The sequence below is a fragment of the Saccopteryx bilineata genome, chromosome X (genome assembly GCF_036850765.1).
Source record: "Saccopteryx bilineata isolate mSacBil1 chromosome X, mSacBil1_pri_phased_curated, whole genome shotgun sequence".
Lineage (NCBI taxonomy): Eukaryota > Metazoa > Chordata > Mammalia > Chiroptera > Emballonuridae > Saccopteryx > Saccopteryx bilineata.
Window position 1 is genome coordinate 12,666,627 of NC_089502.1, and position 25,544 is coordinate 12,692,170.

At 39.2% G+C, this 25,544-nt stretch overlaps 1 protein-coding gene across 1 annotated transcript in view; it reads left to right on the forward strand.

Moving 5' to 3' along the window:
- Nucleotides 1-25,544, forward strand: part of FRMD7 (FERM domain containing 7) — an 84,462-nt gene that overhangs the window by 10,010 nt on the left and 48,908 nt on the right. Inside the window, exon 3 of the mRNA XM_066250016.1 lies at nt 1,077-1,197. Within this exon, the coding sequence (XP_066106113.1) occupies nt 1,077-1,197 (121 nt within the window). The remainder of the gene's footprint in view (nt 1-1,076; nt 1,198-25,544) is intronic.

Sequence of the window (25,544 nt, forward strand, 5' to 3'; positions counted from 1 at the left end):
CTTCCATTTATCACACATGCAGTATTTTGAATTGCTTTGTGCTTTCAGAAATAAAAAACAAGTTGTAATTTGGTGTGAATTTCACACATGCACAAGCAATTACAAGGGTTGGTCTCTCTGCTTATTACTCCCATGAAATCTTAAGTACCCAGTTAAACTTTACTTCCCTCCAGGGTTTATTGCTAAATCCTACGGGCTCTGGGGAAAGTGTCTCCACTGACTCCCTACTTATTTTTTCTTCTTTGATGTGCTTAAACACACCTTGCTGTCCACCAGATGCTGAAAATCTGCACTGCCTGCAGAGAGGACTCCTTTTTAGAATGAACTGCTGCCATCTGGTAATTAGACTCTCATCATTTTCAGCAATTCTCTGTTCAGGAGGAGTTCACCCCCCACCCTGCCCACTCACACACACAGAAAAGTGTCAGCTTGGCCAACAATTTCTTCTGCCTGCCCCAAAGGAGTTCTATTTCCTGGTCCCTGAGTTGATTACTCAATGCAAACTTTGAAATTATATTCGACTTCTTTCGTAGAAAACTTGTTGCATCTGACTATATTGGTAAATGTGTAAGATAGGTGCCCTATTTTTTTTTGCAATGTCAGAATATTTGCATTTTAAAAAATGTTTTATTAATTTTAATTTATTGTGTTATCATGAATTCAAGTGTCCCACTCAATATAACAACCTCCACCCCCAAATCTATGAACCCTATTACACACCCTTTGCCCCCTCACACTAAATCCCTCCACCCATCCCTCTGGGATTTGCTGTCTTATTATCTGTATCCATGTGTTATGGATATAGATATTGATCAACTTACGACCTATGCAACTTAAGACCATTCTTCTTCTTTTTTTTTTTTTTTACATTTTTTTAAAGATTTTATTTATTCATTATAGAGAGGGGAGAGAGAGAGAGAAGGGGGGAGGAGCAGGAAGCATCAACTCCCATATGTGCCTTGACCAGGCAAGCCCAGTTTTGAACCGGCAACCTCAGCGTTTCCAGGTTGACGCTTTATCCACTGCGCCACCACAGGTCAGGCAAGACCATTCTTCTTTACAACCACAATTACTAGCCACGACTGCTCCACGTCTGGCAGTGCAAGCATTGCCCAGTTGAATGTACGACAGTGCGGACTAGCTTCTGACAGCACTACCATCTCTGCGTGCACCATTTCAACTGTTATCTCAGACTCGGTACAGCAATTTGTGTTTTGTGTCTTGGATATTTTTCATCAAACCCCTCCCAAGATGTCTACCAAGAGGAAATTGTCTTTGTCTACACCTCAGCCTGCCAAGAAGGAAAGAAAGGCCATTGATCTCCACACGAAAATGAGTGCAGGCTCATCCGACTTGAGCATGAGTTCACCAGCTTGAGTGCAGGGGTGCTGGATTGAGCATGGGGATATAGACATGACCCCATGGTTGCTGGTTTGAGCCCAAGATCACTGGCTTGAGCAAAGGGCCACTCGCTTTGCTGTAACCACCTGGTCAAGTCACATATGAGAAAGCAATCAATGAATAAGTACGAAGGAAGAAAGAAAGTGAATGTGATCACACATGTTTATGAAAAAACAAACTCCAGTAACCCCAACTGCTGCCTCAGATGACTACATCAATGATCTGCAGCCAAGCACCAGCGGCCAATAAAATGTTTTGTACATGTTTATATATTTTGATATGTTTTGCAATTGGGAAGATGTTTCCTATGGTATTTTTTACACCTGTATTTTGTATTTTTGTATGCACCTGTATTTTGTAATTTTGTATATTTTGCAAATATTAAACCAGTTGTACTGGTAATGCAGTGTTTTACTTAAACCTGATGAATGTAAAAATAAGAAACAAAATGGTGTAGAGATGATACAAATGGCATAAAATGAACAAAGAAAATTATGATATATAACAATAATGAAAGAAAATTATGATAAAATATGACTTAAAGATTTTTATAACATCATTTCACAGTACTGTACATATAGCCTACTCAACTTACGACCAAATCCTATTACGACCGGTCTGTTGGAACCAATCGTGGTCATAAGTCGAGTACTAGCTGTATATAATTTTACTATTCCCTTCACCTTCTCTGATCTCATCCCCTTATACCCCTTCCCTCTGACTGCTGTCTCTCTGCTCCCTGTGATCCTGTCTCTGCCTCTATTCTGTTCCTCAGTTCACATTGTTCGTTAGATTCCACATATAAGTGAGATCCTATGATATTTGTCTTTCTCTGTCTGGCTTATTTTACCTAGCATCCTGGTCTGAAAATTGCAGCTAGGAAGCCACATGTGGCTTTTTGGCCCCTTGAGTGTAGCTCTTCCACAAAATACCACACACAGGCAATAACTCAATAAGGAATGTGCCTACCTATATAGTTTAAGTTTAAAAAATTTTGTTCTCAAAAGAAATTTCAATAGTTGTACTGTTGATATTTGGCTCTGTTGACTAATGAGTTTGCCTACCACTGATAGCATAATAATCTCTAGGTCTGCACATGCCACTATGAAAGGTAACATTTTCTTCTTTTTCACAGAGCTGTGTAGTAATTCATTGTGTATATGTACCACAGCTTTTTAACGCACTAACCCACTGACTGACACTTGGGCTGTTTCCAGATCTTGGTTATTGTAAACAATGCTGCAATAAACATGAGGGTGCATATCTTCTTTTGCATCAGTGATTTGGTATTCTTGGAAAATATTCCTAAAAGTGGGATAATTGGGTCAAAAAGCACTTCCATTTTTAACTTTGAGGAAATGCCATACTGTTTTCCACAATGGCTGCACCAGTCTGCATTCCCACCAGCAGTGCAGGAGGGTTCCCCTTTCTCTGCACCCTCTCCAGTACTTATTGTGTGTTGATTTGTTAATGAGCGCCATTCTGACAGGTGTGAGGTGATATCTCATTGTGGTTTTAATATGCATTGCTCTGATGATTAGTGACGTTGAACATTTTGTCATATTACTATTGGCCATCTGCATGTCCTCTTTGGAGATGTGTCTATTCAGTTCTTTTGTTCATTTTTTAATTGGATTCTATACTTTCCTGGTGATGAACTTTAGAATTTCTTTATAAATTTTTGTTATTAACCCCTTATCAGATGTATTGGCGAATATGTTCTTCCATTGTGTGAGTTGTCATTTTATTTTGTTAATGGTGTCTTTTGCTGTGCAAAAGCTATTTAGTTTAATATAGTCCCATTTATTTATCTTTTTTTTGAGACAGACATAGAGTGAGACAAATAGGGACAGCCAGGAAGAAAGAGTGATGAGAAACATCAATTCTTCATTGCAGCACCTTAGTTGTTCATTGATTGCTTTCTCATATATTCCTTGACGGGAGGGGGGGCTACAGCAGACCAAGAGACCCCTTGCTCAAGCCAGTGACTTTGGGCTCAAGCTGGTGAGCCTTGCTCATACCAGATGAGCCCACACTCAAGCCTGTGATCTCGGGGTTGCGAACCTGGGTCCTCTGCATCCCAATGTGAAGATTTATCCACTGCGCCACCACCTAGTCAGGCCCATTTCTTTATCTTGTCCTTTATTTCACTTTCCCATGGAGATATATCAGCAAAAATATTGCTATGGGAGATATTGGAGAGTTTACCACTTATGTTTACTTCCAAGATTTTTATGGATTTGCAACTTACATTTAAGTCTTTATCCATTTTGAGTTTATTTTTGTGAACGGTGTAGTTTGGTGGTCTAGTGTCATTTTTTTTTTTTTTGCATATACCTGTTCAATTTTCCCAACACTGTTTATTAAAGAGTCTGTCTTTACTTACCTCATTTGTCAAATATCAATTGCCCATAAAGGCATGGGTTTATTTCTGGGTTCTCTGTTCTGTTCCATTGATCTATATGCCTGTTCTTATGCCAGTACCAAGCTGTTTTGAGTACAATGGCCTTGTGGTATAACTTGATATCAGGAAGTGTGATACTTCCCACTTTATTCTTCATTTTCAAAATTGCTGAGGCTATTTGTGTTCTTTTTTGGTTCCAAATAAATTTTTGAAATATTTGTTCTATACTATTGAAGTATGCTATTTGTATTTTAATAGGAATTGCATGGAATTTAGAGATTGCTGTGAGTAATATAGACATTTTAAAGATGATTATTCTTTTATCCATGAAAACAGTTTATACTTCCACTTGTTTGTATCTTCCTCGATTTCTTTTTTCAATGTCTTATAATTTTTCAAGTACAAGTCTTTTACCCCCTTGGTTAAATTTTCTCCTAGCTACTTTATTTATTGTTTCTTGCAATAGTAAAGGGGATATTTTTCTTAATGTCTCTTTCAGACAGTTTATTGTTGGTTTATAAAAATGTTACTAATTTTTGAATATTGATTTTTTACACTGCCACATTACCTAATTCACTTATTAGGTCTAGTAGTGTTCAGACTGATAATTTAGGGTTTTCTATGTACATTAACATGTCATCGGCAAATAATTATAATTTTACTTCTTCTCTTACAATTTGGATGCCTATTATTTCTTCTTTTTGTCTGATTGCTGTAGCTAGGACTTCCAGAACCATGTTGAATAAGAGTGGTAACGGGGGCACCTTGACGTTGTTCTTGATCTTACGGGGATTGCTCTTAATTTTTGTCCATTGAGTATGATGTTGGCTGTAGCTTTGTCATAGATGACCTATATTATGTTGAGGTATGCTTTCTGTATTCTCACATTGCTGAAAGTTTTGATCATAAATGGGTGCTGGATTTTATCAAATTCTTTTTATGCATCTATTGATATAATCATGTGATTTTTCTCTTTTTTGTTTATGTGATGAAGCACCTTTATTGATTTGCAAATGTTGTACCAGTCTTGCCTCCCCAGAATGAACCTCAATTGGTCAAGATGTATTTTGTAATGTGCTGCTGGATTCATTTTACTAATATTTTGTTGAAAATGTTCCATTTATGTTCATCAGGGATATTGGCTGATAGTTTCTTTTTTGGTAGTACCTTTACATGGTTTTGGAATGAGGATAATTCTTGTCTCATAAAATGAGATTGGAAGTCTTCCCTCATCTTGATTTTTTTTTTGAAATAGCTTGAGAAAGATAGGTGTTAGTTCTTCTTTGAATGTTTGGTAAAAATTGCCAGGACTTTTCTTTGTTGGGAATATTTTTATACCTGTTTCAATTTCATTGATTGTATTTGGTCTGTTTAGGTTTTCTGATTCTCCCAGATTGAGTTTTGGAAGATTGTATGTTTCTAGGAATTTATCCATTTCACCTAGGTTATCCAATTTATTGGCATAAAGATCTTCATAGTATTTTTTTTACATTCCTTTGTATTTTTGCAGTGTCAGTAACTTCTCCATTTACATTTCTGATTTATTTGAATTCTCTCTCTTTTTCCCTTGATGAGTCTAGTTAAAGGTCTGTCAATCTTGTTTACCTTTTCAAAGAACCAGCTCTTGGTTTCATTGATCTTTTGTATTGTTATTTTAGTCTCTATGTCATTTATTTCCAATCTGATCTTTATTATTTCCTTCCTTCTACTTCCTCTGGGCTTTATTTGTTATTTTTCTAGTTCTTTTAGATGCAGGGTTAAGTTGTTTATTTGAGCTTTTTCTCATTTCTTAAGCTATGCTTGTAATGCTATGAACTTTTCTATGAGGACTTTTGCTGTATCCAATAAATTCTGAGTTGGTATATGTTCTTTTTCCTTTCTTTCAAGATTTTTTAAAATTTTTTCAAAATTAATTTTAATGGGGAGACATTGATAAATCAGGGTATATATGTTCAGAGGAAACATCTCTAGATTATTTTGACATTTGATTATGCTGCATTCCCATCACCCAATGTCCAATTGTCTTCCGTCACCTTTTAACTGGTTTTCATTGTGCCTACCCAATCCCCTCCCTCTCCTCCCCTCCACCTTGTAACCCCCACACTCTTGTCCATGTCTCTGATTCTCATTTTTATGTCCCACCTATGTATAGAACCATATAGTTCTTAGTTTTTTTCTAATTTACTTATTTCACTCAGTATAATGTTATCAAGGTCCATCCATGTTGTTGTAAATGATCCGATGTCATCATTTCTTATGGCTGAGTAGTATTCCATAGTATATATGTACCAAAGCTTTTTAATCCACTCATCCACTGACGGACACTTGGAATGTTTCCAGATCCTCACTATTATGAACAATGCTGCCTTAAACATGGAGATGCATTTCTTCTTTTCAAACAGGGCTATGATGTTCTTGGGGTATATTCCTAAAAGTGATATAGCTGGGTCAAAAGGCAGTTCGATTTTTAATTTCTTGAGAAAATTCCATATTGTTTTCCACAGTGGCTGCACCAGTCTGCATTCCCACCAGCAGTGCAGGAGGGTTCCCTTTTCTCCACATCCTCGCCGGCACTTATTCTGTGTTGTTTTGTTGATGAGCGCCATTCTGACCAGTGTGAGGTGATATCTCATTGTGATTTTAATTTGCATTTCTCTAATAATTAGTGATGTTGAGCATTTTTTATAAGCCTATTGGCCATCTGTATGTCCTCTTTGGAGAAGTGTCTATTCATTTCTTTCGCCTATTTTGGATTGGATTGTTTGTCTTCCTAGTATTGAGTTTTACAAGTCCTTTATAAATTTTAGTTATTAACCCCTTATCAGATGTACTGTCAAATATATTCTCCCATTGTATAGTTTGTCTTTTTATTCTGTTCTTATTGTCTTTAACTGTGCAAACTTTTTAGTTTGATGTAGTCCCATTTGCTTTTCCTGTCTTTTATTTCACTTGATTGTGGAGATCAATCAGCAAATATATTTGTTGTAATTTGTCTGCTTAGGTTTTCTGATTCTTCCAGATTAACTTTTGGAAGATTATATATTTCAAGAAATTTGTCCATTTCATCAAGGTTGTCTAGTTTTTTGGCATACAATTCTTCATAGCATTTTCTTACAATATTTTGTGTTTCTGTTGTGTCAGTTGTTATTTCTCCAACTCTCATTTCTAATTTTATTTATTTGTGTCCTCTCTCTTTTTTTCTTGGTGAGTCTGGTTAAAGGTTCATTGATCTTGTTTACCTTTCAAAGAAACAGCTCCTGGTTTCATTGATCCTCTGTATTGTTTCTTCAGCTTCTATGTCATTTATTTCTGCTCTGATCTTTATTATTTCCTTCCTTCTACTTCCTCTGGGCTTTACTTGCTGTTTTTTTCTCTCAATCTTTTAGATGCAGGGTCAAGTTGTTTATTTGAGCATTTTCTAGCTTCTTAACATATGTCTGTAATGCTATGGACTTCCCTTTCAGGACTGCTTTTGCTGTGTCCCATAAATTTTGAGTTGATGTATGCTCGTTATCTTTCATTTCTAGAAAATTTTTTATTTCTTCTTTGATCTCACTGTTATCCCATTCATTATTTAATAACATGCTATTTAGTTTCCAAGTGTTTGAGTATTTTTAAGTTTTTCAGTTGTGGTTGATTTCTAGTTTCATGCCATTGTGATCAGAGAAAGTGCTCGATTTTATTTCAATCTTCTTAAATTTGTTGAGACCACTTTTGTACCCTAACATGTAGTCAATACCAGGGAATGTACCATGAGCACTTGAAAAGAATGTGTATTCTTCTGCTTTAGGGTGAAAGTTCTGAACATATTTATTAAATCAAGATGATCTAGTCTGTCCTTTACGTCTGCTGTTTCTTTGTTAATTTTCTTTCTTGAGGATCTATCTAGTGATGTTAGTGGGGTATTGAAATCTCCCACTGTTATAGTACTGCTGTTGATCTTGCCCTTTAAATCCATCAAAGTCTGCTTTATATATTTAGGTGCTCCTATATTAGGTGCATAGATATTTATGATGGTTATATCTTCCTGTTGGATTGCTCCCTTTATCAATATGTAGTAACCTTCTTTATCTCTTACTATAGCCTTTGTTTTAAAGTCCATTTTGTCTAATATAAGTATTGCTACCCCAGCTTTTGTTTTACTTCCATTTGCGTGAAATATTTTTTTTCATCCTTTTATCTTCAGTCTACGTGCATTTTTTGTTTTAAGGTGTGTCTCTTGTAGACAGCATATGTATGAGTTCTGTTTTCTTATCCACGCAGCTACCTTATGTCTTTTGATTGGATTATTTAATCCATTTACATTTAAGGTTATTATTGATATGTAACTGTTTATTGCCATTTTATTCTTTAAAACTGTATTCCTCTTTTGCTATATTCTTTTTCTCCTTCGATCTGTTACAATGGGCCCCTTAGCATTTCTTATAGCTTTGGTTTGGTTGTAGTGAATTCCTTGAGTTTTGTGTGTGTGTGTGTGTGTGTGTGTGTGTGTGTGTGTGTTTTGTCTGGAAAGCTTTTTATTTCTCTTTCAATTTTAAACAATTGCCTTGCTGGATAAAGTAGTCTTGGTTGTAGGCTCTTGTTCTGCATTACTTTGAAAATTTCTTGCCATTCACTTCAGGCCTCAAGTGTTTCTGTTGAAAAGTCAGAAGTCATCCTTATGGGGGCTCCTTTGTAGGTGATAGTCTTTTTTTTCTCTGGCAGCTTTTAATATTTTCTCTTTATCACTTAGCTTTGGTAGTTTAATTATTATGTGTCTTGGTGTAGATTTCTTTGGGTTTCTCTTTAATGGAGTTCTCTGTGCTTCTTGAACTTGTGAGATATTTTCCTGCCTTAATTGAGGAAAGTTTTCAGCTATGATATGTTTGAACAAAGTCTCTATCCCTTGTTCTTTCTCTTCATCTTTAGGAACCCCTATGATGCAGCTGTTATTTCTCTTCATTTTGTCACAGAGCTCTCTTAGAGTTTCCTCAGACTTTTTTTTGCATTTTTTTATTTTTATTTTTTGTATTTTTCTGCAGCTGGAAACGGGGAGAGACAGTCAGACAGACTCCCGCATGCGCCCGACCGGGATCCACCCGGCACGCCCACCAGGGGCGACGCTCTGCCCACCAGGGGGCGATGCTCTGCCTCTCCGGGGTGTCACTCTGCTGCGACCAGAGCCACTCTAGCACCTGGGGCAGAGGCCAAGGAGCCATCTCCAGTGCCTGGGCCATCTTTGCCCCAATGGAGCCTTGGCTGCGGGAGGGGAACAGAGAGAGACAGAGAGGAAGGGGGGGGTGGAGAAGCAAATGGGCGCTTCTCCTATGTGTCCTGGCCAGGAATAGAACCCAGGTCCCCCACACGCCAGGCCGACACTCTACCGCTGAGCCAACCGGCCAGGGCCAGAGTTTCCTCAGACTTTTTTGAGTCTCTTTTCTTTTTTCTGCTCTACTTCTGTGCCTTCATTATCTTGTCCTCTAACTCTCTGATTCAATTCTCAGCTTCATCCATCCTGCTTTTAATTCCTTCTGTTGTGTTCTTCATTTCTGATATTGTATTTGCCATTTCTGACTGAATTTTTTTATTATTTCAAAGTCCTTTTTTATATTTGCTATCTCTTTATTTAGGTGTTTGTAGTGACCATATATTGTTGTTATAATATCTTTAAGCATCCTAACATTCATTATTTTAAACTGTGCATCTGGTAATTTCATTATATCTGACTCATGCAGGTCCTTTTTGGGGGATTTCTCTTGATTCATTTGTGTTGAATTTCTCTGCCTTCTCATTTTGTCTGTGTAAAAGAAGGTTTTGACCACTGGGGCTCACTGGGTGTGGCCTCTGTGTTCCCTAGGTGTGGTCATTCTGCAGGCCTGCCACCCCCTCTGCTGCTGCTGCCTAGGGCATTCGGTTATGGGTGTTGCTGTTGCCTGCCCACTGGGGCTTTTGCTGTGGTTTCTGCCTCTCCTTTCCGGGAGTGGCTGTGATCACTGCTCAGGTGTACAAGCCTCGGTGGCCTTGTCCCTTGCCTTGCCCCCATGGGTGGCGTTATGCTTGGCCCTGAGGGCTGGGGTGAGCACTTTTGCTCAGCTGTGGGTCTCTGCCTGTTTCCGGGCTTTTGCCCTGCCCTTGCAGGAGGAGCCCACTCATGGGATGGCTGTAAGCCTTGGCTCCAAAGACCAGGTGGGACTATGTGCCCATTCTCAGTAGCAAGACTCTGCCTCTTCTGGGTTTCTGGCTTCACCCCCATGGGAGGAGCTGTTTCCCAAGTCAGGCCACAAGCCTCGGTTCCGCGGGTGGGGCAAGGCTGTGCTCCTGTACCCTTGCTCAAGGGTGGGTCTCTGCCCCTTCTGGGGTTCCCACCCTTCCCCCACAGGCTGGATTGCAGGTGGCCCACAGCTGGGCTTGACCACTTTTACATGTCCCTCCTCCCCAGCTGGGCAAGACTGAGCTCACACCTGGGCCCAGTGGTGGCCAACCAGCTTCTGCCCTTGCAGACAGAACCGGGCTTCCGCGTCCCGCTGCCGCCTGCTTTTGGGGAGCCCTCAGCCATGTGGGTGGGGGCGCTTCAGCTAAGAACCTAAGACTAACTACTGTAGTCCTGAAAGCTCCCTCCTTTTAAGCGACTCTGCTCTGAGTGCCACAGGAGAGCTTGTTTTGCTGGTGTCCTGCTTCCCTTTGCTGGTATTGCTGTTTCCAGGGGAAATATTCACTTCAGATTTGAGGAGTGACATGTTCCAGGGGTTAGGGTGGCTGCCTCTCAAAATGTTTCTCCCTATGCCTCCTAGATTATACTCTCTTCCTGCTACTCTGGTCCTCTCCTCTCTTCCTGTCCCCTGGAGCCCTTGGTGAGTGGTTGTGAGAGGGGTTTTCTGTGTGGTCCCTTTAAGAAGAATCCTGGGTCTGAGAAATCTATCTTTCTCACAAACAGTATCCTGTCTTGTTTCCAGCTAAATATTGTCCATATGCCTTCTCTAGGCTCTGGGGCTGTAGGCTGGGGCTTTGTTCCTGGGACTCAAGACCTTCCCCTCTCTGCTAAACTCACTTCTTGCCACGCGATTCTCTCCTGGCTCCTGTTTGCTCCACAGAGCTGGGCAGCCCTCTCTGTGTTTCTGCTTTTCCTACCAGTCTCAGTGTGGCTTCTTCAGTGTTCCTTCATGAAGAGTCCTCTTAGTTTAGTCCAAAGTTGATTTTTCCAAATGACAGTTCTTAAAATTGTTTGTAATCCACTTTGGTTCTGGGAGGTGGAAGTTGGTATGTCTACCTACTCCATCGCCATCTTGTTTTCCCAGGAAAATTTTTTATTTATTCCTTGATCTTGTTGCTAACCCATTTGTAATTTAATAACATGCTATTTAGCCTCCTAGTGTTTGAATGTTTTTCAGTTTTTCTATTATAGTTGATTTCTAGTTTTATTCCATTGTGATCAGAGAAAATGCTTGATATGATTTCAATAATCTTAAATTTATTGAGACTTGTTTTGTGTCCTAACATGTGGTCTACCCTAGGAAATGTACCATGCACACTTGAAAAGAATGTATATTCTGCTGCTTTGGGGTGAAATATTCTGAAGATATCAATTAAATTCAGTTGATATTGTGTCATTTAAAGCCACTGTTTCTTTATTAATTTTCTGTCCAGAGGATTTATCCAATAATATTAATGGGGTATTAAAATCTCCTACTATTATAGTATTGCTGTTGATCTCACCCTTTATGTCCATCAAAATCTGCTTTATATATTTAGGTACTTCTATATTTTGGGGGCATAAATATTTACAATGGTTATATCCTCTTGTTGAATTGTTCCTCTTATCATTATGTAGTGATGTTCTTTTGTTTTTATTTTATTTATTAATTTAAGAAGGAGAGAGAGAAGGAGGGAGGAGCAGGAAGCATCAACTCCATACATGCCTTGACCAGGCAAGCCCAGGGTTTTGAACTGGCAACCTCAGCATTTCCAGGTTGACACTTTATGCACTGCACCACCACAGGTCAGGCTGTTGTGACGTTCTTTATACCTTACTATAGGCTTTGTTTTAAAGGTATTGTGTCAGATATAAGTATTGCTACCCTAGCTTCTTTTTAAATTCCATTTACATTAAATATTTTTTTTATCCCTTCACTTTCAGTTGATGTGTATCTTTTGTTCTGAAGTGGGTCTCTGGTAGAATGGATATACTGTATACAGCTCCTGTTCTTTTATACATGCTGATACTCTCTGTATTCTGATTGGAGCATTTAATCCATTTACATTTAAGGTTATTATTGATATGTACTCATTTATTGCCATTTTATTCTTTAAAACTACAATCTTCTTTCCTCAATTTTTTTTCCCTTTGCTATTTTTTGAGCATGTCTAACAACTTTTCCTGAAATATTGCTTTGAGTTTAATGAATTCTTTGTTTGTTTTTGCTTTAAAAATTTTTTTTTCTTTCCTGGAAACCTTTTTATTTCTCCTTCAATTTTAAACAATAGCCTTTCTAAATAAATTAGTCTTGGTTGTAGGTTCTTGTTTTGCATCACTTTGAATATCTCTTGCCAATCCCTGCTGTTATCAGTGTTTCTGTTGAGAAGCTGGATGTAATTCTTATGGGGCTCCTCTGTAGTTAATTAACTGCTTTTCTCTTGTAGTATTTGGCATTCATTCTTTGTCTCATAACTGTAGCATTTTAATTATGATGTGTCTTGGTGTAGGCCTCCTTTGGTTCCTCTTTAATGAAACACTCTGTGCTTCTTGAACTTATGTGACTTTTTCCTTTATCAAATTAGGGAAATTTTCAGCAATGATTTTTTCAAACAAGTTCTCTATCTCTTGTTTGTTCTCTTCTCCTTCAGGAACCCCTATGTTGTAGAGCTTGGTTCTCTTCATGTTGTTACAGAGCTCTCTTAGAGTTTCTTTAGTCATTTTGCACCTCTTTTTGTTTTGCTGCTCTAATTCTGTGCTTATGTTTATCTTGCCCTCTAAATTGTTGATTTGATCCCCTGCTTCATCCAGCTGTTGATTCCTTCTAGTGTACTCTTCATTTCTGACCTTGTATTTGTCATTTCTGACTGTTTTTTTTATTACTTCAATGTCCTTTTTGATACTTGCTATCTCTTTATTTAGGTGCTCATTATGTCTATTCATTGTTGCTCTAAGTTCCTTGAACATCCCCAAAAGCATGATTTTCAACTCTATATCTAGTAGTTTGATTACTTTCATTTCATTCAGTTCTTTTTATGGGAATTTCTCTTGTTGATTCATTTGGGTCATATTACTTTCTCTACCCACTTTGTTTATTAGATAGTGCTGTCTGACTTTGAAATTTTTTAGGTCTTTATGATGAAGACTTGGGCTCAGTGGTACTAACCTTCAGGCCACCTATTTTCTTTATTCTAGGCATGCTTCTTGAAGGTACTATTTTTCTCCTCTTGTATGTGTGTATTGAATGCAGTTGGTCTATTCATGGAAACAGTTATCTCTTCAGGCTGGCTGGCTTTAGGAATCAACCTTGATCATGCATATTACACATTGTGCAATGTCTGTCCTGTTGGGTGTATTTATTCAGCACAGTGTCTGGTGCCTGCTTGATTCCACCTTTGGACATGCTGCTTGTGCAGCTAGCTGAGTCTAGGCTTGTTGCTCTCTGGCACCCAATACCAGTTGTGTTGGTTTTAGATCTTCTTGGGCAGTCATCAGCTGTTGTTTGTAACCCACTGTGGGCTACCTAACTGCAGCTATTGCTCTTTTTGCTGTTTGTTTTTGCATTTTATGTGCCTGGGTAGTGTGGGAGTGGCAAACTTGTGTATAAGGATCAGCTTTCTCCTGATTAGAAATTACAGCAGCTCCTTAAAAGCCCCAAGTGCTTTAAGATTTCCCTCCACTTTTCAGGTGCTCCACTTACTCTTGTAGCTGCCTGGTCTTTCCACAGTCTTCTGTAGAAAGACTATAGTGTGGGCTCAGACTGGGTTCACTCAACCAATCCCTCTACAGGTTGCAAGTTTGTTGGGTTAAGGCAGCTAAGATTCAGAATATAATGGTAATGGGACCCCCTATGTCAGGGATCTCTTGGTCAAGAGCTCAGTATGAGTAATGTGGCCTGTAAGGCCAGGGGCTACTGTCATCCTGTCCATTCACATGGAGGTTCCCATTAGATTTGGACAGACAGTAAAAAAAACATTATAGCCAAAAAATGGTGGGCCATTCCTTTATTCAAAACTCATAGCAGCCGATGAGCAACACACATGGGGAAAACACTTCATTCTTCATTCAGAGCTAACAAAGCTGCTGATACATTATCTGGTTCCACAACCAAGAGAATCTTCTCCAGTTTCTCCTAGAATCAAAGGCCTCACTAGTCCCAAAGCCCTTCACCTCTGGTTCCCAAGATCCTTCTTCAGCATTCTACTTTCTCTCTGCTCTCACTCTGCATGAAAAATGGCTTCTCTCTCTTCCAGCACACATTAGCAAGACAATGGCCCTTCCCAAGCAGGAAGATAATTTGCAATTTCACAGATCACATACCTGGAACTACCCAGCACCATTTTTAACTCTAAAAGTGAGAAAACTCAAATAATACAAATTTTTCAAACTCATTTGCCCACGATGACCTAAACTCCAGAGCCTAATCCCACAGCCACTGCTAAATACTCAAATTTATTTTTCCTAAACAAGCTGAGCAGCAGGGTCAGGTCAAGTAGGGCCAATAGTCTCCTCTGCAGAAGTTCTTCCAGCTGGTAAGGCCCTGGTCTCAGGGAGAAAAGGTGAAAGAATATTCTCCTGGGGCTGACTGTGTCCCCCAATAAAATGGCTTAGCTGCTCAACCATATCAAACAATAAACTCAAAGGGACTCACATTTTTTTATTAGTTTTACTAGGGTGATATGAATAAATCAGTGTACATATGTTCAAAGAAAACATGTCCAGGTTATCTTGTCGATCAATAACATTGCATACCCATCACCCAAAGTCAGATTGTCCTCCATCACATTCTATCTAGTTTTTTTTGTGTCCCTCCCCCTCTCCCTTCCCCTCTACCTCACCCCCCCTCAACCACCACACTCTTGTCAATGTCTCTTAGTCTCACTTTTATGTCCCACCTACGTATGGAATAATGCAGTTCTTGTTTTTTTTCTGATTTACTTATTTCACTCCATATAATGTTATCAAGTTCCCACCATTTTCTTGTAAATGATCGGATGTCATCATTTCTTATGGCTGAGTAGTTTTGCATAGTGTATATGTGCAACATCTTCTTTATCCAGTCATCTACTGACGGGCTTTTTGGTTGTTTCCATGTCCTGGCCACTGTGAACAATGCTGCAATGAACATGGGGCTGCATATGTCTTTACGTATCAATGTTTCTGAGTTTTGGGGGTATATACCCAGTAGAGAATTACTGGGTCATAAGGTAATTCTATTTTCAGTTTTTTGAGGAACCACCATACTTTTTTCCATAATGGTTGTACTACTTTACATTCCCACCAACAGTGGATGAGGGTTCCTTTTTCTCCATAGCCTCTCCAACATTTGCTATTATCTGTCTTGTTAATAATAGCTAATCTAACAGGTGTGAGGTGGTATCTCATTGTAGTTCTGATTTGCAATTCTCTAATAACTAATGAAGATGAGCATCTTTTCATATATCTGTTGGCCATTTGTATTTCTTCCTGGGAGAAGTGTCTGTTCATGTCCTCTTCCCATTTTTTTATTGGATTGTTTGTTTGTTTGTTGTTGAGTTTTATGAGTCCTTTGCATATTTTGGATATTAAGACCTTATCAGAGCTGTTGTTTGAAAATATCATTTCCCATTTAGTTGGCCGTCTGTTTATTTTGTTGTCAGTTTCTCTTGCTGAGCAAAAACATCTTAGTATGATGTAGTCCCATTCATTAATTTTTGCCTTCACTTCTCTTGCCATTGGAGTCAAATTCATAAAATGCTCTTTAAAACCAAGGTACATGAGTTTAGAACCTATGTCTTCTTCTATGAACTCTAATGTTTCAGGTCTTATATTTAGATCTTTGATCCATTTTGAATTACTTTTAGTACAAGGGAACTGTAGTCGAGTTTCATTTTTTTGCATGTGACTTTCCAGTTTTCCCAGCACCATTTGTTGAAGAGGCTTTCTTTTCTCCATTGTGTGTTGTTGGCCCCTTTATCAAAAATTATTTGACCACATATATGTGGTTTTATTTCTGGATTTTCTATTCTGTTCCATTGGTCTGAGTGTCTATTTTTCGCCAATACCATGCTGTTTTGATTGTCGTGGTTCTATAATATAGTTTGAAGTCAGGTATTGTAATGCCCCAAGCTTCATTCTTTTTCTTTAGGATTGCTTTGGCTATTTGGGGTTTTTTATACTTCCATATAAATCTGATGATTTTTTGTTTCATTTCTTTAAAAAATGTCATTGGAATTTTGATGGGAATTGCATTAAATTTGTATATTGCTTTGGGTAATATGACCATTTTGATTATATTTATTCTTCCTATCCACGAAAAAGGAATATTCTTCCATCTCATTGTATCTTTTCTTATTTCCCTTAACAATGCTTTGTAGTTTTCATTATATACGTCCTTTACATTCTTTGTTATGTGTATTCCTAGGTATTTTATTTTTTTGTTGTTGCAATCGTGAAGGGGATTATTTTTTTAGTTCATTCTCAAATGTTTTATTGTTGGCATATAGAAAGGCTATGGACTTTTGTATGTTAATTTTGTATCCTGTGACCTTACTGTATTGGCTTATTGTTCCTAGTACTCTTTTTGTAGATTCTTTGGGGTTTTCGAAGTATAGAATCATGTCATCTGCAAAAAGTGATACCTTTACTTCTTCTTTTCCGAGATGAATATCTTTTATTTCTTTGTCTTGTCTGATTGTTCTGGCTAGAACCTCTAGCACCACATTAAATAAGAGTGGATAAAGTGGACAACCCTGTCTTGTTCCTGATTTAAGGGGGAAAGCCTTCAGTTTTGTGTCACTTAATATGATGTTAGCTGATGGTTTATAATATATGCCATATATGATATGGCCTTTATCATGTTGAGATATTTTTCTTCTAAACCCATTTTGTTGAGAGTCTTAAACATAAAATTGTGTTGTATTTTATCACATGCCTTTTCTGTATCTATTGATAAGATCATGTGGTTTTTGTTCTTTGATTTGTTGATATGGTGTATTACATTAACCGTTTTACGTATGTTGAAACATCCTTGAGATTCTGGGAAGAATCCCACTTGATCATGATGTATTATTTTTTTAATATGTTGTTGTATTCGATTTGCCAGTATTTTGTTTAGTATTTTAGCATCTGTATTCATTAGAGATATTTGTCTGTACTTTTGTGTGTGTGTGTGTGTGCTGTCCTTGCCCGATTTCGGTAGGAGGGTTATGTTGACCAAATAAAATGTTTTTGGAAGTATTGCTTCTTCTTCAATTTTTTGGAAGACTTTGAGTAGAATAGGGACCAAGTCTTCTTTGAATGTTTGATAGAATTAACTAGTATAACCGTCTGGGCCTGGACTTTTATTTCTGGGGAGGTTTTTAATAGGTTTTTCTATTTCTTCCCTACTAATTGGTTTGTTTAGGCTTTCTGTTTCTTCTTGACTCAGTCTAGGAAGGCTGTATTGTTCTAGGAATTTATCCATTTCTTCTAGGTTGTTGAATTTAGTGGCATAAAGTTTTTCATAGTATTCTACAATAATTTTTTGTATATTTATGATATCCGTGGTGACTTCTTCTCTTTCATTTTGGATTTTGTTTGAGTCCTTTCTCTTTTTTTCTTGGTGAGTCTTGCCAAGGGTTTGTCAATTTTGTTGATCTTTTCAAAGAACCAGCTTCTTATTCTATTAATTTTTTTATAGTTTTCTGTTCTCTATTTCATTTATTTCTGCTCTGATTTTTATTATCTCCTTTCTTCGGCTGGTTTTGGGTTGTCTTTTTTCTTCTTTTTCCAGTTCCTTAAGCTGTGAAATTAACTGGTTCACTTGGGCTCTCTCTTGTTTGTTCATATAGACCTGAAATGATATGAACTTCACTGTTATCACTGCGTTTGCTGCATCCCATAGATTCTGATATGTCGTATTGTCATTTTTATTTGTCTCTATATATCTTTTGATCTCTGTGCTTATTTCTTCTTTGACTAGTTCATTTTTTAAAAGGATGTTGTTCAGTTTCCAAATATTTGTGGGTTTTTTCACTCTATTTTGCAGTTGAATTCTAGTTTCAAAGCTTTATGATCAGAAAATATGCTTGGTACAGCTTCGATTTTTCTGAATTTACTGATGTTATTTTTGTGGCCCAACATATGGTTAGTTCTTCAGAATGATCCATGTACACTGGAGAAAAATGTATACTCTGTCACTTTGGGATGAAATGTCCTGTAGATGTCTATCATATCCAGGTGCTCTAGTGTTTCGTTTACGGCCAATATATCTTTATTGATTCTCTGTTTGGATGATGGATCTAGAGCCATCAGCAGTGTATTGAGGTCTCTAAGTATGACTGTATTTTTGTCAGTTTTGTTTTAAGGTCAATAAGTAGCTGTCTTATATATTTTGGTGCTCCTTGGTTTGGTGCCTATATATTAAGGATTATTATCTCTTCTTGATTCAGTGTCTCCTTAATCATTATGAAATGACAATTTTTGTCTCTGAGTAGTTTTTCTGTCTTGTAGTCAGCATTATCAGATATGAGTATTGCTATGCCTGCTTTTTTTTTTTTAGATGTAATTTGGTTGGAGTATTGTTTTCCAGCCTTTCACTTTGAATTTATTTTTATCCTTGTTGCTTAGATGAGTTTCTTGTAGGCAGCATACAGTTGGATTTTTTTTTTAATACACTCTGCTACTCTGTGCCATCTTATTGGTGAGTTTAATCTGTTTACATTTAGTGTAATTATTGATACTTGTGGGTTTTCTATTGCCATTTTATAAATTGTTTTCTGTCAGTTTTGTGCCTTGTTTGATTCTTCTCTTTTGTTATTCTATCCTTTGTTTTTGTTTAGTTGTATTCCATACTTCTTTCCTCTGTTGATAACTTTTTTAAATCATGTGCTTCTGTGGTGGTTTTTTCCAAGGTGGTTACCATTAAATAATGAAAAGTGTTTCTACCCTGTTCATTGTAAAGCACTATCTTGTGAGTACTTTTGCACTCCATCGTCCTTTGCTGCTGTTAATTTCCATCCTCTCCCTCCTTTTTTTTTTTGTTTTTGTTGTCACAGTTTAAATTTGTTTTTATTGTTTTCTTGCTGAAGCTTTTACTTGTGGTTTTCTTTTGTTTTGTTCTTTGTATCTGGTTGGAAAATCCCCTTTAGTAATTCCTGGAGTGGAGGTTTTCTGATGACAAATTTTCTCATCTTTTCTGTATCTGTTAATGTTTTTATTTCTCCTGTATAGTATTCATGGCTGAAAGTTCCTCTCTTTCAGGACTTTAAATATTGGGGTCCACTATCTTCTAGCTTGTGGAGTTTCTGTTGAGAAATCTGATGATAATCTAATGGGCCTTCCTTTATATGGTGTACTCTTCTTTTCCCTGGTTGCCTTGAAAATTTTTTCTTCATCGTTCGTTTGTGCCAATTTCATTATGGTATTCCTTGGAGTAGGGTTTGTTGGGGTTATGAAAACTCCAGGTTCTGTTTGCTTCTTGAATTTAAGGCTTTAGTTCTTTTCACAGGCTTGGGAAGTTCTCATCTATTATTTGTTTGAATATGTTCTTCATTCCATTTTCTCTCTCTTCTCCCTCTGATATGCCTATTATTTTTATGTTATTCTTTTTGATGGAGTCAAACAATTCCTGTAGGGCTTTCTCATTTTTTTTTTAATTTTTGAGCCTCTATCTTCTTATCTCTATTGTGCCTCAAGTTTCATGTCTTCTATTTCACTAATCCTACCTTCTATCTGGCCTGTTCTATTAACTAAGCTTGTTACCTCATTTTTCAGCTCGTGAATTTAATTTTTTATCTCTGTTTGATTTGTTTTTATAGTTTCAATTTCGTTGGTGATATATTCTTTGTGCTCATTGAGTTGTTTTCTGAGCTTCCCAAATTGCCTTTCTGTGTTTTCTTGTATATCTCTGAGTATTTTTAGGATTTGTATTTTAAATTCTCTGTCATTTAGCTCCAAGGCTTCCAATATATTAAATTTTATCTCCATAGATTTTTCCTCATCTATCTGTGCTACCTCTCTGTATTTTGTATCCATGATATTCTATTTCCTTTTCTTTAATGGCATCTGAGAGTTGTTTTGTTGCTAGTACTAATTAGAATTAATAAATAATAAAAAGTTAAAAAATTAAAATTTAAAAAAATATTATTTCCCTTTTTTCCCCACTCCTCTCCTCTCCCCTCCTTCTTGAGAAAATCTTGTGGTGAACTGTAAATTATATTGTGCTAAATAGAACAAAAACTTCCTATAATGGAGGGTCCACATTGGGGAGAAGTGATAAAGGGGGAAGAAAAGGGGGTATGAACCTACAAAATGCAAAAAAGAAAAAAATTTGGGTCAAGAATAAAATTATTTGCTTTTAGGTGATGGTGAAGTAAGAGATATAATGAGAGGAATAAGAGGGAAATAGGTAAAATTGGGAAAAAATTTAAAAATTACTATTGTATTTAGTGGAGCAAAAACTAGATAAAATATAGAGCCAGGGTTGGGAGCATGCTAGTGAGTTAAAAAAGGAAAGTAAAAAAACCCCAAAGTGCCACAAAGAAAAATTTGAGTCCCAAATAAAATAATTTGTTCATCCTCATACACTGTTGGTGGGGATGTAAAGTAGTACAACCATTATGGAAAAAAGTATGGTGGTTTCTCAAAAAACTGTAAATAGAACTACCTTATGACCCAGCAATCCATCTACTTGGTATATACACCAAAAACTCAGAAACATTGATACGTAGAGACACATGCAGCCCCATGTTTATTGCAGCATTGTTCACAGTGGCCAGGACATGGAAACAACCAAAAAGCCCCTGAATAGAAGACTGGATAAAGAAGATATGGTACATATACACTATGGAATACTACTCAGTCATAAGAAATGATGACATTGGATCATTTACAGCAAATGGTGGGATCTTGATAACATTATACGAAGCGAAATAAGTAAATCAGAAAAAACCAGGAACTGCATTATTCCATACGTAGGTGGGATATAAAAGTGAGACTAAGAGACATTGATAAGAGTGTGGTGGTTACTGGGGGGAGGGGGGAGAGGGAAAGGGAAAGGGGGAGGGGGGGCACAAAGAAAACTAGATAGAAGGTGACAGAGGACAATCTGACTTTGGGTGATGGGTATGCAACATAATTGAATGACAAGATAACCTGGACATGTTATATTTGAATATATGTATCCTGATTTATTGATGTCACTCCATTAATGAGAGGAAAAGTAAAGGAGAAAAGAAGAAACTAATATAAAAGGAGAAAAAAGAAAGAGGAAAACACAAAAAGAAGAAAAAAGAACAAAAAGTAAAGAGAGAGAGAGTTAAGGGTCTGGGAGTGCATCCCTCATAGAGTGAAAGGAAGAGGAAAGGAAAGATAATGAGAGATGTAACACTTATGGGTAGTATAGTTTAAGAAGAGGAGAGAGTAAGACCATAAGACCGGCAGAGAATTAAACGACCAAATTGGAAGAGGAAGAAAATAATCAAGACAAGAAGATAAGAGAAACAAATGAACAAATATAATAAAATGCTATATGTTATAAGGTCTGTGGATTATTCTTGATTTTGAGAGGTTATCTTCTTGCTCTTTCTTTTCTCTCCCTCTTCCTGTTCGGTTACTCTGTACCTTGGGTGCTGCCCCTGTGGCACATTTAGGTAGATGTTTGCAGTTGATAAGTCTCTATGGTGATATCATATATTGGGCTTCAGTCTTGTTGGCAGTCGAGACTCATTAGCATTTGTAGGCTCCAACAATCAGAGAGTCTGTTTTCCCTGAGCCTCTCTCCTAGTCTTTCCTTCCTGAATCAGCAGCCTGATGATCCAGCTATGGGTTTGCTGCTGCCTCTGCCTGGAGAGTAAGAGGCTCAAAGAGCTGGAAAATTTCCACTCTATTTCCACTCAGCACAGTGCTCTGGGTAAGGCTCAATAAGTCAGAACTGCTAACATAATCAGGTGAGGCTGGGAGCCAATAATTTTCAAGGTGCCTTTCTATGCACCTCTAGGCACATCCCAAATGCCTTAGCACTCTGTGAGACCCCTTTCCCTAGGCTTTTGGCACTTTGTAACCTGTTTTGGCTGGGTAGAAGATGCCCTAGTCACTGTTTGCAAAGCAGAAGGACTTACAAGCTGCCAAATTCCTCTTTTTAACATATAGCCCTGAGTATACAAGCTCTGCCAATCAGAGGTTGCCCCCACCCCTATGTGCATAGCATAACAGGAGGTACTAAAATATATCTCCCCTCTTGTCTTAGATCACTGACTGAGAGAGATCTTGTCAGTTAGGGTTGCATAGGTCAGTTTGGAGGCAAACAGACTGTGGGTTAAGCTAATCCTTCACAGATCAGTTAGCTTGTATGGCTGCATGAGGCATCCCACCTGACCGGAGAAGTTCAAGCATAGGGAATCTCGCTTTTGTGCGCCACTCTTCAGGGCGCAGGGGTGACACTGAGACTCCAGTCTCAGCCCATGCAAAGGCCTCTGACTCTGCCCCTCTGTCCGGGAACACAGGTGTCCACTCCTGGGGGAATCTCTCGCCCACTATCCGCGCTCGCCGACCAGGATATCAGGCCAGCCAAGTCTCATTTTGGGTGAGGCACCCCGCCCACATGTAAAAGTCCGAGCGTAGGGAATTTCACTCCCACTCACTCCTCGCATGCCATTTTTCAGGGCGCAGGGGCATCCCTGAGACTCCGGTTTCAACCCACACAAAGGGCTCTGACTCTGCCCCTCTGTGCGGTAACACGGGCGCCCATTCTTGGGACACTAGGAGGAATCTTTTGCACACTATCTGCGCATATCGACCAGGAGATCAAGGCGGATGGCTGCCCCACTTTTTTTTCTTTGTCTGGATTTGGCACAAGCGTTAGCTTGTGTTGACTGGGTTGCCACAAGCACAGTTTTTCCTCGGCTTGGATGTCTGTGCCACAGCCTGGTTTGGACATTTGTGCCACAGCCTGGTACTATTCACACCCTATGCATGCCTCAGTTCCTGTGCTTTCAGTTCCCAGTGAAAGCAGCCTTTATTTAGGTTAGTGAGGAAGGCGGAGTGTTTCTTCCTCCATCTTATTTTTTTCGGGGTTGATTATATTTTTAGTCAATTTTTCACTTGATCATACCTTTGCGTTTAGTGTGGAACTGCTGCAGGCACCAAGGATAGATTTTTCTGTCTCTGGTTGAAGATCTTGTTGAATTTTGGGGGAGATTTATCTATATTGCTCCTTACGGTGCCATTTCTCTGACGTCACTTGGAACCCACACTTTAAATTTCAAAGCTCCAAGCCTCTCTCCCTTCCCCCTGTGGAATATAGCACAGCAGGTCATGATATCCAGCACCCAGGCCAGCTGACTGTGAAGCTCCACCATATCGAATGCACAGGAGCCGCTGTGCCAGTGCTGATCACAGAGAGCAAAACTTGCCCCATGTTTGAGGTGCTGTTCCTTAGGATACCACTCTAGCAATGGTTGTTATATCCTAAACCAATGCTTTTCATAGCTGGCCACTGGATCTGCCAGCCCTGGGCCTCCCTGGCAGGAACCTGGTGCAGAGCAATGGAAGACGCTGCCTGTGACTAGCCCTCAGCAATCTTCTTAAAGCTACAAGCCATCCACAGTCTGTGGCTGCCTCTGCTGGGCCCATGTGCACATGGAAATACCAAGATGCAAACCTACGCTGGCTTTTACCCACACTGGGCCTGGGGAAAGGTCTGTAAGTGGCCAAGGTACCCTGAGAAATGTCTCCTGCAGCCTGTGTCTGCTATCTTCCTGTTGGGCTCAGGCGCTGGTGGAAAAAGAAACCTTCTGGTTTAACCTAGAGCCTGGGGCAATTTAAGGATTAAGAAAGGTGGTGGGTGTGGCTCCAACACCCCCCCCCCGCCCACAGGTATCAGTCTGTCCAGACTTTTTTCACAGACCTCAGAAGGGTGTGACCACCAGGATTCCGGTGGATGTGGCCTCTGAGACCAAGATGTGTGGTCTACCTGCACTCCTGAAAGTTTCTACTGAGCTTCCCATGAGGCTAAATTACCTATCTTAGACTCAGGAATGTGTGGAGAAATTCTCTGGCCTCAGCACCAGAAAACTAAGTCACTGAAGTTACCCTTGCTTCCTGGATTCTCAAGATGACCCAATTTCCATGACTGGGCCCCTAGAGACTCCCAAAGGTGGGGCAGTTGCTTTTCCCCAAGCTGATGCCACTCAGAGGGGACTGCTCCACCCAAGAAAGATGGCAACTGCAGCACTGGAGAATGAGTCAGCACAGGGGTTCTGGTGCTGTCCCCCATCATTTCCTTCACTGGGCCTCTAGCTTTATATTCTCCTCATGCAACTCTGATCCTCTCAGCTCTCCTTCCACTGGATCCACAGGGTGGCTGTGAATGAGATTTTCTGTGCAGGCCCTTTAAGATGAAGCCTGCATCTCTGAGAGTTCTGTCTCTTTCTCACGGTCAGAAACCCAGTTCTTTTCACTGCCAAATGCTGTCTTGGCACTTCTTTTAGACTCTGGGGCCCTAGGCTGGGGCTCCAGTCCTGGAACTGAGGACCCATACCTTTCTGAGAGAACCTCCCTAGAGTGAGAGTCCCTCAGGACCCTCACCTGCCTCTCACTGCTGGGAGTGGGGCAGCCCTTTCCACATCCCCACCCATCCTACCTGTCTTGGTGTGTCTTCTTCTGTGATCCTCAGTTATAAACTCTACTTTGTTTTGTACAAAGCTGGTTTTTCAAGATGATTGTTCTTTTTTTTTTTCATTTTTCTGAAGCTGGAAACAGGGAGAGACAGTCAGACAGACTCCCGCATGCACCCGACCGGGATCCACCCGGCACGCCCACCAGGGGCGACGCTCTGCCCACCAGGGGGCGATGCTCTGCCCATCCTGGGCATCGCCATGTTGCGACCAGAGCCACTCTAGCACCTGAGGCAGAGGCCACAGAGCCATCCCCAGTGCCCGGGCCATCTTTGCTCCAATGGAGCCTTGGCTGCGGGAGGGGAAGAGAGAGACAGAGAAGAAAGTGCGGTGGAGGGGTGCAGAAGCAAATGGGCACTTCTCCTGTGTGCCCTGGCCAGGAATCGAACCTGGGTCCTCCGCACGCTAGGCTGATGCTCTACCGCTGAGCCAACCGGCCAGGGCCGATGATTGTTCTTAAATTAAGTTGTAATCCAATCTGGTCCTGGGAGGTGGCAGTTGGAACATCTGTCTACTCCATCACCATCTTGGAATCCTCATATTTGCATTTTTTTAATGAAAAGTCAAACAGTCCTTTAACAGGAGTGGTTCCAAGGTTTAATCCCTACAGGAGTCTGAGATTTCTGTAAGTGGCCTGTAGATGATAACAAAGGAGAAATACTTACTTTTGGAAGATTTAAAACTCTCTATAAATGAGGTACATGCCTATTGTTGTTTATAATCAGGTAGATGAATTGAGATGAAGGAGTGTATACCAAACTGCAGAACAATATTTCTTTATATAGATAAAGTTAAATCAGAGTCACCAAAAACATGCTTAGCCTGGAATTGCACCAAATGGTACCAGAAATGCAGCAATATCTACAGGCTTCTTGTGTTATGTATAAAAAGTCATATCCTCTGGCTAGAGTGTTCTGCTTAATTCTAGCTTTCA